The following is a 14305-nucleotide window of genomic DNA, read 5'->3' as shown; positions in this document are numbered from 1 at the left end:
CACAACCTCACTAGGGACGGTTTGACCGGGAGGAGGAGGGTCTCCCAGACCAACGGGAAGAGCAAGGTTGAATTTGGTGGGGGCACCACGCCCTGTGGCCTTTTCCAGGAAGGACGTGTGGAGAGGACTTGTGGGTCTGTGATGTCCTCTTGAGTCTTCCCTTTTTCTTCCTGCAGCGTTTCACCCAGATGTCATCAGAACCCAGCCTCGGGGCTGTCAACAGAGTCAGAAGTTTTACTGTTTGTCTGTGGACAGTCCTGTTTCAGACATGGTGGGGGAGGCAGTCAGGTCTTCAGTCGCTCCTTGCCCTGCCCGGTGAGGGCGTTCGCATGTGCTGTTGATGGAGTCAGAGGACCTGGCCTCATATCCCAGCTCCATAATTTACCAGATCCGGTAAATCCTCTGATTGCTCATCTGTGAGATGGTAATGGTAATAGAACCTACCTTGGAAAATCGTTTTGAGGATAAAATCAGGTAATAGATGCAAACGACTTAAAACAGAATATTGTGTAGTAAGCACTCAAATGTTAGCTATGATGATGGTGATGGTGATCGTGGTGATGATCCTTATCCTTGCTGTCGTTTTTTATGCATCTATTGTGAGGATGTTAGTTTCTTGGGAGTTTCTGTTACCCGTTAAAAAGGCAGGGTTCATGGTTTTCTTTGCCTTCCCCGCACATAATGTTCTACACAAAATAGGGGGCAGCAGTTTAGGGCAATCTAGCAGTTTAGTGCGAAGATGGGTAGAGTTTGGATCAAAAAGTCCAGAATTTGAATTCTGGCCCTTCCACCTTTCGTATGTCCTTGGAAAGGGTAAGTGACCTCTTAGATCCTCTGTCACCATGCCTGCCCCTCCCTGTGCAGCAGGATGCGACTGCCCAGGGTGCTGGGGGATTTAGTGGGTTATATAAGCACCCAACTGGAAATGCGCCTCCCAACTGTAAAAAGGCCACTGCCTTTAAGAGATGTTGATCTTCTTTCTCCTTTAAGTAAATATTATTGAAAATATTGCCAGGTGATTAGCAGCAAGGGCTCTGGTGTTAGATAACCTGGGTTCAAACCCAGCACCATTGCTTTCTAGCTGACTTTGGGCATGGTGCATAATGCCTCTGAGCCTCAGGGTCCTTATCTGTGAAAGGGGCTGCTGCTGATGGTAATAACAGCCACCCCTTGTCACCAGCGCCCATGAGGGCTGAGCGTGGGCCTGGTGCTGCCTGTGAGTTCTGCAGTGTTAGCCACCATCGTTTCCTTGTTCCTCTCCCTCAGCCTTATATTGTTTCCCATTCACAGGCCAACAGCAGCAGAGGACCCTGAAGCATCTCTTGCCCAGTCACTGTTTATGTTCATCCTGGAAGGCCCAGGGGATTTTTATAAGTGGGGTCAGTTTGGGATTCACCCTCATCTTCACCTGGCCCCTTCCCATCCTCCAGGACTCAGAAGTAGCACTCATGGGAGGCAGCATGGCATGGCTGCTGAGAACATCTCTAGAGCCTGACTGCCCAGGTTTGAGTCCTGGCTCTGCCATTTACTCTTTGTGACCTGAGCAAGCTAATTCCTCTCTCTGTGCCTCAGTTTCCCTAGCTGTGAAATGGGGATAATAATTCTGGCCTCACAGGAGGCTACAAGGAGTAAATAGATTGATTCATGTAAAGCACATAGAGTGGTCCATGTTACATGGTAGGCGTCAAATCGTCTGCTCCTTCCTCTTCCCTCCCTGAGGCATGACCTCCTGACCCCCTGGAGTGTGCGCCTGGCCTCTCTTCCACACCCATTGAGCTGACTTTCTGCCTTATCATTGGACTCCTTCGAAAGCCTGGCCCGTCCCTCCTCCCGTCCGTACACCCCTCACTGAGAGGACCTCACCCCCACCCCCTCAGCCCCGGCTCCCCTCTCTGCTCCTGACTCACCTCACTTCCCTCAGGCACTCCATCTTTCCTCCTGTCACCTCTGTTGAATCCCACCCATCCCTCCAGACCAAGGCCAAAAGTGCCCCCTCTGTCCCAAACACCCCTCCACACCAGCCCAGCTGGAAGGAGATGCCATCCTCCACTTTAAAAGCTCTTCTCATGTTTTGTTAAAAGCTCTCCACACAATTTTTTAAGTGATCTACCTCCCTGTCATCCACCACTGGCCCGTGAGCTGGCACAATGACTTGTCATCTAATCTTGTGGGCCCCCACCACAGTGCCTGGCACGTCAGCCTCCTATATACGTTATTGGAAGAATGAAGGAATTCTAGATTGCAGCCTCTATGAGGGCAGCCATTGTGTTCACCTTCTCTAGCACCTTCTCATCATAGGCCCTGGTACAAGGCAGGCGTCCAGGGGAACTATGGATGGGTGAATGGAATTCTCTCTACTGTGGTGCCTGATGGTTGCTTGAATGTATGAGTGAATGATAGACCATTAGTGCCTTCAGGGCAAGAACTGGGTGTTTTTCATCTCTACTAACAGGGCCTGGCAGAGGAGGTGTCAAGTAAATCTTTGCTTAGATGGATAACTGAACAATAGCCTGTGGACTCAATAAATGTTCAGAGAGGGAGGGAGACAGTAACCTCCGTAGGATGAGGCCTGTTTCTTGTCTTTCTCCGTCCTTCCCAGTGGATTACCAAACTACTTGCTTAGTGAATGGTGATGGAGTTGAGCTGCTGGCATAAAGTAATTAGCAGGACTTTGCTTCCATGTCCCTTCCGGAGGGACAGTGACTCTGGCCTCTAAATTAGTGGGTGTCTATAGAGGCTTATGTTGTGAAATTCTCACCAAGGGTGCCTTAGAGACACATCCCAGCCTTCCTCTCCCCGCCCCCGCCTCCCCAAACCACTCCAAATAAAGCTCTCCTCTGCCCCTTTTTCATTCACACCTGGTGTGTTCCAGCTGGTGACTACCTAGGAATAAAGCTCGTTAAACAAAACTTGTTTAAACTAGCCAGGTGGCTCACCCAGCTGTTTGGTCCAGATGTGAGCATCAGAACCTCCCTCATGGCCACTCGGACCCCATTCTCTGTGAAGATTAGAAGGACAGTTTCCTTTTCTAGGTTCCCAGTCTGATTATTTCCTGGAGTTAATCAAGTGAAGATCCGTTGTGCAGTTTTGCTAAAAACACCCAATCCGAAGCTTATGAAGGGACTCAGTGATGTTTGGGAAGCTGCTACACGGGTCCATGACACCCGACTCTTCACCGCTCTCAGACGCCTCCATCGCGGGTGTTGAAAGTGTCTGTAACAGGAATTGTCCCTCCTCATTCTCCCAATTAGCAGTTGCACAATGGGCTCCCCAGAAACAACTGCTGAGGCATTTCCCTCGTGATGAGGCGGAGTTCGCGGGTCTGCAGTATTTGCAGTGGAGCTCGCTCATTCCCCACATCCCAGGATCACAGGGTGGGGCCTGCAGTTTAGAGTAGCTGCCTCCACATCTCCCAGCTGACCCATACTGGAAAGAGGAAAGGCAGATTTTCAGGACTCCAGGGACAAAATAGAGGGATAGGGACAACATGGAGCTTTTTAAAGCTGAGGCATCAGGATCTTCCTTTTAATCTCAAGGAAGGTAGAGCTGATTGTCACTCTCTTGCTTAAAATACGCGTCTCCCTGAGGGTAGAGTCCAGATTCTCTGACACCACCTCCCAGGTCTACCCCTGCTTCCCCTCCAGCACTGTCCCCCTCAGCGCCCCCTCTGATCCTGAATCCTGTGGTTCCCTCCAGCTGTGGCCCTCGGCATCTCCAGTCTGTTCCCTGACTGGGCCACCTTTCTCTCCCTCTTAGAGCAGAGGGGATACAGGCACGGACTTCCTGGGGCCAGTTCCTGTCCTCACCCCTCAGTGGTTGTGTGTCTGGGCACTGGCGCTTCACCCCTCTCTGTCTCAGCTTCCTTTCTCTGAAACGGAAATACTAAAATAAATTCAATAAAATAATGGATAAGCGTGCTTAGCCCAGTGTGTGGCAGAGAAAATGCTCGGTAAACGTTGATGGTGACAACTCCTCCTCCAGTGGCAGTTGCTGCTGCTACTATCATGATAATTATATCACACGACCTGGAAGGTGTCCCCGTGTGCCCCGCAGCAGACCTGTGCGTACCTTAATCGTGTGTGTTCATGGCTTAATCGCACTGTTTGGTGATGATTGACTTGTCTGTCTTTTCCCACCGACTGTAAGCTCTGTGAAGGCAGGATCCAGGTCTTATTTATCTTTTTAGTCACAGCACCTGGCTCACAGTCAGCCCTCAAGGAATATCCGGAATGCACGAATGAAGTAGTACGTGACTGGATCATTGAATGATCGAATGCGTGACTCCAACCCATCAGCACATCCCACCTGGGATTTGGCTCTAAAAGAGAACTCTAATCCATTCGCTTCTCTTCCCAGCCACCAGCCTAGGCCATGCCATCTCCTGCCCTTGGTGACCTCAGCAGCCTCCTCACTGGTCTCCCTGCCTCCTTTTGCCCTCTTCTCATTCTTCAGATCTCACCTTGAAGGCATCTTCTTCTAGGCTGAGTCCCTCCTCCTTTCCCCTGTCCATCCCATGCCCGTCTCCACTGAAGCGCTGATCAGTGTGTGTTCATGTACCTGCTTTTGTCTCCTTCCCCTATAGACTCGGAGCTCCTTGAGGGCAGGTGCCCCATCTCTGTACCGGTGGACATTCACTCAGGGCGCGCTGCCCTGGACATAGGCAGGCAGGCAGCAAATCATCATGGAGTGAGCCATGTGTGAACCAGCATAATTAACATGGGTGCCGCTAACAGCGTGTAGTGGAAATCTGTAACGCGTTGGCTTTCAGCAATGAAGTTGATTTCTCATTCGTGTCACAGCCCAGTGCAGATCGGGTGGCTCTGGTGGCCCTCCTTCCTTGGTTCTGCCATCTCCACATGTGGCCGCCCTGCTCCTGGAGGAAAGGAAGAGAGGGAGAAGGGAAGGTTGAAGGGCACTTGTCGTGGCTAAGCCTGGCCGTGGCTGCCTCCCTCCCACTCATGTCACATCAGCCAGGCCTGGTCCATGGCTCCCATCTCATTGCAGGGCTGCTGGGAAATCTTGTCTTCCTTTGTGTCCAGGAAGAAGAAATGGGCTGGGTGAGCCAGTCTCATCGGAATTGGGCATGGGAGGGAATCTTGTAGCCAGAGGACCTTAATGCTGGGCTCCTTGGGACTCTAGCCAATGTTCTGGAATTCTCTAGCCAGTGACACACTGTCACATTTGCTGACCCTGATGCAGTCATCCCTCGACAGGGCCTGAGCTGCTTGCTGATCCTGATGGACCGGACCTTCTATTTATTTTATAAAATGCCGTGATATCCTTAGATGAAAATGAAAAGGAACTCTGGAATGCAGAGTCACCTCTGCCCACTGGGCAGCTCACCACTGGAGGTGGCTCCGGGGGACGATCCCTTGGAGAGGTGGGACGTGGTGGAGAAGGTGCATTTGTCAGGAACAACCCAGGAAAGAGAATGTCAGAAAGTGCAGGGACGGGGGTCCTTGCATTTGTTCTGGGAACCAAAGCTCGTTGTCTCGTTCTCAACATTCCACCGTTTTTAAAATAGCTATTCTTAATTTGATGGTATCTTTATCTTCTTGAAGCTCAAAATAAAATTAACCTTTTCTGGAGGGAAAAAAATATTCCCATGAAAATAGTTCCGAATGTTCTTTTTTTTGAGGACTAACTCCCAGTGCTCTCTATTATTAGTTGTAAACCATAATTGATGATAGTATTATGATAGGAATGCTGCACAAAACGACAGCAGGGCCACGGGCAGTGAGGACTCATTAAGCAGCCACCAGAGGAGTCTGGCAGACTCCACACGCTGGGCTTCCGTCCAGCCCCATCACTTCTAATGCTGGGTTTTGGTTGCAGCCTCAGGAACACAACCAAAAATCTCACAGATACCCCATGGCTCTTTAAGCACTGGGCCCCACCCAGTGGGGCAGGCCCCTACCCGATGCTGATCTCCTCCCAGGAGCCCCCTGTGATAGATGGGGTCTCTGAAGGACCAGCTCCCTGTCTTCATTCACTTATTACCCTGTCTTCTGCTCTTTACTCCCTGCCCAGGGGGGATTTGGAACCAGGGAGCTGGTTTTCAGGCAAGCCTTCTTGTCTCCATCCCACTCCTCTGTCAGGGTCTGCGTCATATCTCCTCTGGACTTGGCAACAGCCTCCACACTGCTCTCCCTGGTGGCCTGCCTTGCCTGCCTAAATCCATCCCCCACATTTATTTACTCTTGCAACAAATATTTATGGGACCTCTGGTGATCTCCAGCACTTGGTTAGGCTCTGGTGATACAGGGGTGAACAGACAGATAAGGTCCCTGCCTTCCTGGGACTTAAAATCAAGTAGGAGAGGTGGGGAAGCAAGAGGCACACAATGAACCAGTGAGACCATTGCAGGAGCTGTAAGGGCTGTGAAGAAACGAGAACAGGGGCAGGGCTGGGGCCAGGGCGTGCCTGGGCAACCTTAGCTAGCGTGTCCAGGAGGCCTCTCGGAGGTGGGGGCTCAAGAGCAGAGACCTAAATGGCAAGGCATTCCAGGCCAAGGGAACAGCCTTGGAAAGGTCTGAAGACATCAGGAGAGGGTGTGCAGGATGTGAGAAGAAAGCCAGGGGCTGACGTGTTGTTGGTGTTGAGGGTGGTAGGAGGGTGGCGACAGGGTAAACGTGAAGTGAGGTTGGCAGGGCATGCTGGGGCCACATCATGAAGGTTCCTGTGAACCATGCTAAGGGTTTAGATGTACGTATTGGGAAGTGGACAGAGTTCTTGGGGAGCCATTGAAGAATTCCAAACAGGAGGGTGTCGTGATAGATCTTTGAAAGATCTCTCTGCCTAAGGCTGCCTACAGCCTATTTCCTCCATGACAGTCTATCTAAATGCTTATGAGATCATGCACCTCCTGCATCCCACCTTCGTGGCTTCTTTCCACGGTCTACAAGGCTGTGCGTGATCGGACTCCTGCTGCTGCTACAGTCTTATCCCTCTGGAACCACTAAGCCCAGCCACACTGGCCTTCCTGCTGATGGCCTTTGCATTTGCTGTTCCCTCCACCTGGCCTGCCCTTCCCCCATTGAGGGTGCCCATCTAGGCCACCTGACCGACGTCTTTCCTCCAAGAGATGCTGAAGCAGCATCTTCAGGAGTTGCTTCCTCGGAGTGAAACTCTCTCCGCGTTCCTCATGCAAACTTCCTGCACTTGTCCCCGGCCTGGGCGCCTGCACTTGTCCCCGGCCTGGGCGTTCACCATCTACCTGCCTGTCCCCACCCCAAACACATAGAAACTCCTTGAGGAAAAGCATCCTGGCTGAACATCCATGAATCATCAGCGTCTGTCACAGAGCCTGGCAGGCAATGTTGGCTCCCAGGTGCTTAGCCTAGGTTATCATGAATGAGGTAGGCACCTCCTTATCCCCACTTTACAGATGGGAAACCCGAGGCTCCATGTGGTTTAGCTGCATGACCATAGAGCCGGCAAATGGCAGTGCAGGTCACTCTGCCTGCCTGAGGGAATGTCATCTCGTATTGTGACCATCTCTCAGGGTGGCCTCTTGGATGCTTTTGTAGGGCCTCAGCCAATCCTACTGTCTGTGCAAGTGATATAAATTAGGGGTCCCACAGAGGCCAGGCAGGGGGTGGCACCAAGGGGAGCAGGCTGCGTGGGATGGTGGCACTATGCTTCGGCTAATGAGGGCCATTTTTCAAGGGAGGCCAGGAATCTGGATTTTATGCAGAATTATCCTGGTTTTAATGTTTTTAGGCCATACAAGCCATTAGCCTTTTGTATTCCAGGTGGTAGAAAAAGCAACACCATCCTCCTAAGAGGTCAGAACCAGGCTGATCCCCAGGGGGGATCCACTCTGGACAGTGTTGCATTCAGCCTGCTGAAGAATTGCCAGCTTGGTTCTGGGATGGACCACAATCCCTTGGTAAAAATTACAGAAGCAGCAGGCACATTTGAAAACTCAAATGTTTGAATACAGACGAGGTATGAGAGAACACCAGCAAAGTATCATGCATTTCATCAGAGGTGATAATGGTACTGTGGTTAAATAGGAAAATGTTCTTAGTGTTTTAGAAATACACACTGGAGTATTAGGGGTGAAACATCAGGACTATAATTACGTTAAAACACCTTAGCAAAAAACATAAAAGTGATGAAGCAAATATGAAAGGGTTAAGACTTGATTAGATAAAGGGTTATGGGGATTCATTACACATTAACTCTGCTTCTTCCCATATTTTGAAATTTTCATAAAAAAAGGAAAAAATGAAATGACAGTCACAGGAAAGAACATGGCCTTCCATGAATTGTTCTGAGATCCTCCCTGCCCCACTGCGTTCTGCTGGGTCAGGTGCAGCAACTCGCGGTGTCGGCACCTCCAGGATCAGATTGAGACCCGAGGGAAGCAGCGTTCTGGCCGAGGTTGGCAGTCAGGTGAGAGGGTGACAGGCTGCCTTCTCTTCACACAGTTAGTGGCTTCTCGACCTGCAAGTGGCAGTTCTGTGAACTGAATCCTGCTTTGGGGAAGCCTGCAGTTTAGAGGACCCATAGCTTTTTCTTCTGTAAATTGAAGAATGCCTTCTGGATTGAGGGCAGCTCTAATTGCAGCCGGTTGAAGACCTGGGACCCTGCTCAGCCGCCTCCAGCTTCTGAGCCCTCGGGCAAGTTCCTGAGGCTTTCTGAGCTTCAGTCTACAGCCTCAGATGTGTTGTAAGGATGCGGTGCGAGGAAAGCACTGGGCACAGAGCATGAATAAAGACTCCACAAATACATCTGTGCGTGTTCTGAATAGCTCGAGTGCAAGTCGCTAGGATGTCAAGTTCAGGTGGCTGCCGTGTCAGGTTTTCTCAGGAGCTGGCCGGGGTGTCCAGGGACTAGCTATCTCGAGGAATGAATACGTGGGAAGGATTTGGGATTCCTCCAGGGTGAAAACCTTTCTCCCCAGTCACTATTGCCCTGGGACCTGGGTGAGAACACTAGTCAAGTGAAAATGGGCACATTTGACCCCTGGGTGGGATCCTCGACCATCATTTTGGGCGTCCTCACCTTCCTAAGACCCTATAGCCCAGCCCCACCCCACAAGCAGTGTGGAGAGCCATCTCCAGTCTCTCCTTGTTGCTTTAGAGTGTTTTGAGCATCCTCCCTCCAAAAGAGAAGGAATCTCCCCAAGTTCTTCCAGGGCTGATGAGCTCCCTTCTTGTCCTCCTGCAGCAGAGCCTCTCAAGCAGTCCTTGAGGGTTCTCCCTGCAGATGACAATCAGCCAGCGCTAACCTGGCATATTAACCACCTTCCCAGGGAAGGCTGTCTCATTGCTTAATGATGAGTTGAAACTTGGAGAGCACGGAGCAGAACTTGGCGTTCAGACCAGTGAGTGGAGCGCAAGTGGCTCCAGCTTGGGCCGAGGACCTGTGGCTCTCCTGGCCGGATGCCTCCCCTCTTCCCACACGGCGCATCTCCCGCCAGGCTGCAGGAGGTTTTAGCTCCTGGCCTGGGACTGCGCTGGCCGTGAAGTTGGAGTGGCCAGTGGCAGTGTGTGAGTGCTGCCACCCCTCCCACTGAGGCAGCTCATCAGGGGGTGGCTTTGGGCGAGAATACCTTGCTATATGACCTTGAAGTGGCCCGGGGACCTCTGCTCGCAGCAGATGCTCCGTGTTTCTTCCTCCCACCTGGTGCTCGGAGGAGGGTTGCTGGATGAAATACAGGCCACTCAGTGAAATTAGAATTTCAGATAAACAATGAATAATTTCTCAGTATAAGTGTGTCCCAAACATTACATGGAAAGGTTTTATTGTATGGGACATACTTGAATACTGAAAAATTATGAATTATGAGTTATTGAATACTGAGTTAGGAATACTGAAAAATCATCATTGTTTATCTGAAATTCAGATTTCACTAGGCATCCTGCATTATTATTTGCTAAATCTTGCAACATTAAGAAAGACTCCCTGCCATGCTTGAGTCCTTAGCAGGACTTCCTCTGAGACCAGGGCACATACTGGGTGTATTCTCCGGTGCCTCTGAGCACATAGCCTCGTTCAGACTGTTACTGAGCCCTGCCTGGGGCCAGCTGCATGCTGGGGGGGTTGGGGGGGTTGGGATGAGTGCCCCATTCCATCTGTGGGACCTCGTGGGCGAGCTACCCAGTCCCTCTCTAGGCCGCCGTTTCCTCATTTGTCATGTGAGAGTAATCAGAGAGACTTCTATTCTCGTGAGGACGAATGACCCTGTTCCTCCTGCTGCCCTCTCTCTGCTGTTCCCTTATTCACCCCGCTTGGCCTTCAGTCTAGAAGGAGCATCACTTCCTCAAGGAAAGCCTTTCCTGCCCCCACACTGCCCAGGGTTTCTTCATTATAAGCCAAGGTCCCCCAGTGCAGATGTGTATGAGCAGGACGGGCTACAGAATCTGTGGGGCCCTGGGCCACATGAAAATGTGGGGCCCCTTGTTCCAAAATTATTAAGACTTTCAAGATAGGGACAGCAGATCATCACACAGGTCCAAGTTCCAGCCCTGCATGACTGCGCAGGGCGCATAGCGGGGAAGCCAGCCCTGCCTGTCTGCTGTCGGGGCCAAGCAGACACGGGGCTCCGGTGGGTGGGAGTGTGGGTGAGGAGGGTCCAGAGCACGGAGCCCCTGAGCAGGGGGGGTGGAGACTGCACAGACCTGGGACCCTGTGCCTGGCATGGCCCTGTGAGGGGGGGCCGTGTTGCCACGTTTCTGAGTTTTTCAAGAGAAGGTAGAATTTGTTTGTTTATTAATAAAATATTTCTTGGCGGCAGCTGATCCATATTTCAGAAAATTCCTGTGAAGGCAAAATTAAGCACCCTCTCTGGAGTGTGGCATTTAGTGTGATTAATAATTGTACACTGACCTGTGGATCACTGGATTCATTTATGTCTCCCCCACTGGCCTGTGACCTCCACCAGGGCCCCACCAGTGACCATTTGTGGTCACTGTTCTGTCCCTGGACCCAGCACCACATCACAGGTGCTTGGTAAATAGCAGCCCTGGTCGCTCAGACTTCATTCGTTCATGGGACACACTGTAGGTAGTTTTATGGACCTGTTTTCCCCACTTAATAATATCGAGCATCTTCCGTGTTATTCAGTGTGATCACCTGTGTCAAGCACGTGGCACTGGCTCAGTAAACATGACTCATGGTTGTATGTTCTACGAGGTTGTTTGTGGGTGGGTGAGGAGAGCACCCCTGAGCACCCCTGTCCGTTTTCTCAGGACGCCAAGTTTGTGGAGGAACGGAGGAAGCTGCTCCAGAGCTACCTGCGCAGCGTCGTGAACAAGGTCATCCAGATGGTCCCCGAGTTTGCTGCCAGCCCCATGAAAGAGACCCTGGTTCAGCTCGTGCCCTTCTTCGTGTGAGTACCCTTCTCGTGCACGTGCTCTGCCCAGCACGTACTCCTGTGTCTCTTCTGAGGTTGTACAGCGACACGTGTCTGTACCCAGCTGGGCCCAGGAGCCGTGGGAGGCACTGACGTGGAGATTTTGGAGTTCCTATGGGGCTTAAGAAAGAGCGAGTCTGCAAACGGAGTGTTGTAGATCTGAGGTTTTTAATAAATGCGGAGCTGTGTGATTTTACAGTTCTGTACATTTTGATCAGAGGAAAGATGCATTTTCTTTACAGCTCACAGGTGTTCCAGAACTAAAATGGTCTGTCTTTCTTCAGCTTGGGTAATGAATCCGAAAAAAAATTCTCATAGGCTCCCACTGGTATCGACTTAAATTATTTTCATATTAATATTACTTAAATATGAACAAGCTTAAAACTAGGTATAAGTTCCTTCTTATATCTCTTATAAAAGTAAAAAAAAAATTAAAGACGTTTACATGTTAAGCATTTACAAAATCATTACAGTTCACAACTGTCAATTAACACAATGGATGCTGTTGTTTTCCTAAAACCAGATCTTTGCTCACATTGGTGTGCAGCGGGTTCCCTTGCGAGTTCCACATGCCACGCCAGCGTGACTGCCTGCTGACCCCATCCCCCACCTTTCTCAGGTCACATTGTGCGGCACCCGGGGCCAGGTGCCGTGAATCACTGATTAGTCTACTCTTCTAATAGATCTCATTAGCCTGAGCCATTTACATCCTTGGAATTAGGGAGCTAAAATGATAAAGCAGTTCTTGGTTTTTATAGTCTTCAGATGCTATAGAATATAATTCTGTTATTTGTAAAATACTATCACCATAATGGAAATACAAGATGTAAAAATTCATAGAGCAACCCTGGGGGTCCCCAAAAATAGGATTGGGACTCGTCGTTTGAGAAACACCAATTTGCAGGGATAAAATCAGAGTTTCCTTTCACTGTAGCTCTTTAAAATGGCACACTGAGGGTTTTGAGATCTGTTCCACGTGCACAGTGATGCTGTAACTCAAAACAGGGGACCTGTTTCTGCTTCTGTCCGTGGGGTTGCCTTCGGCGTCTCACTGCCTGGCATTTCCAAGTTGAACTTCCAGCTGACAGACGTCGGCGGGGCTGCCCCCCTTACCTGCTTAGGGCCTTTGAAATTGTAGCCCAGCAGCTTGCATCCGTTTTTCTAATTGTTTCAGGGCTTTTGTGAGAAGATCTAATTGTACTGTGCTGCCTGTGATAAAAAGACACCTTTTTTTTTTCCAAATAGAATACACCGTATGGAAAACTGTATTTTTCTTTCGTTCAGCTATTTGTGATACCAGGGCTTTGATCTTGCTGTTTTGAAAGTGCCACAATAGCTCATGAGAAGAGTTCTGTTCTTCTTTTAAAGGCAGCTGCCTGGCCTGTGATGCACGTTAGAAATTAACCTCTTACTGAGTCCTATGCATTTTGGCTAAACTCCCCTTGAAAATTGAGCTAGAGGGTTGGTCTTAAGACCCTGATGCTGAGAAAGGCTGCTGTCCGCAAGTCTACGAAGAGAAAACCCTGCCCCACACAGGTGAGCTGGTATCCCTCTGCCCACCGCGGGCAGTGCAGGAACCTCTGGTGGAGCGTTTACCAAACACGGGCGTGCGGCGTTGTGAAAATTGTGTGTTAACACAAGCATCTCGGCATGTTGTGCCATCTCAGCTGCACTGGTTGCCATTAATCAGAGCTGAGAGAGAAACCTTTGTGCTTAATTAGCACAGAGAACAGAAGGTTCAATTTCATGGGCTTTAAAAAAAATAAAGAATTTCAGTAGGAGATTGTGGCAAATGACACAATATTGACACCAGTCTTCTGACTAAACATCAGTCTAGACCCCAGTTGACACAGCTTTTTCCTGTGGGCTTTTCTCGCAGTTGCAAATTCAGCTTCCCTCTCCTCCTCCATCTTTTTTGAGTGAGATGGGATTACAGGTTGGAATTTTCAGGTTGTCTCTCTTGGGGCCAGTGGGAGGTGAGCTGCAGCCAAGTTTGTCCATGCTGGTGACCCTCCGCGTGATGGCTTCCTGTCTCTGTGCCCACAGGAAACAGTGGACCTGTATCTCAGCTCAGAGGCTCGTCCTAAGAGATTCTAACTCAAAAAAGGTCTCTCTCAACTAAGGAAATAAACCCCGAAAAGCATAATTATTCTTGTAAATATTGAGATTTCCTTGGTTCTTTCAAGTGCTGATTCAGGACCCTAAAGATCCCTTTTCGTTACTGAACACAAATGGACTTGTTTCCGAAGGCCAGCCTCTCCCCTCCCCTGCTGGTTTGTGGAGCATTTACTGTAGCCGCCCGCCTAATGTTGCACCTGCTTGTCTCATCCAGTCTTCCCTAGAGCCTGTTAGGTGGAAATTGCCAACAAAGAGGCAATTTCATAAGGTTCCACCTAATACTGATAAGGAAAGTGAAGCCCGGAGAGGTTCCCTGGTGACCCCAGGGTCACTCACCAGCACGTGGGGAGCCTGGGCTATTTGGTGCCATAGCTTGTGTTTTGGGGCATGAGTGACAAACCCACAGCCTGTGGATTGAGCCTGAGCCTGACCCTCCAACCTGTTTTATTTGACCAGTCTGGTGGGGTTTTGTTATTTGTTTTTCTTAATTGAAATGTTGCCAACATCAAAAAATTAGAAAGTGTCAGATTAAAAAAAATCAGATATCAAGCTTCTCGTGAAGAATCAGAATTGGTCACACTCTGTTATGGACTGAATGTTTGTGTCCCCCCCAGATTCACATGTTGAAGCCCTAACCCCCAATGTGATGGTATTTGGAAGTGGGCCTTTGGGAGGTGATTAGAATTAGATGAGGTCATGATGGGGGGGCCCCACGATGGGATTAGTGCCCCTATAAGAAGACGAAGGGAGACCAGAGCTCGCTCTCTCTGCCAAGTGAGGACACAGTGAGAAGGCAGCCATTTATCTACAAGCCAGGAAGAG

At 50.0% G+C, this 14305-nt stretch overlaps 1 protein-coding gene across 2 annotated transcripts in view; it reads left to right on the top strand.

The window, feature by feature from the left end:
* Positions 1–14305, top strand: part of SNX29 (sorting nexin 29) — a 522293-nt gene that overhangs the window by 456549 nt on the left and 51439 nt on the right. The window contains exon 20 of one of the 2 annotated variants that reach the window (XM_058570031.1): positions 11202–11341. The exons of the other annotated variant lie outside the window; for it this stretch is intronic. Within the exon in view, the coding sequence (XP_058426014.1) occupies positions 11202–11341 (140 nt within the window). The remainder of the gene's footprint in view (positions 1–11201; positions 11342–14305) is intronic. 2 annotated transcript variants of the gene reach the window in all.

Source organism: Diceros bicornis, chromosome 26, assembly GCF_020826845.1.
Source record: "Diceros bicornis minor isolate mBicDic1 chromosome 26, mDicBic1.mat.cur, whole genome shotgun sequence".
NCBI lineage: Eukaryota > Metazoa > Chordata > Mammalia > Perissodactyla > Rhinocerotidae > Diceros > Diceros bicornis.
This window is presented reverse-complemented; position numbering and strand designations above follow the sequence as displayed.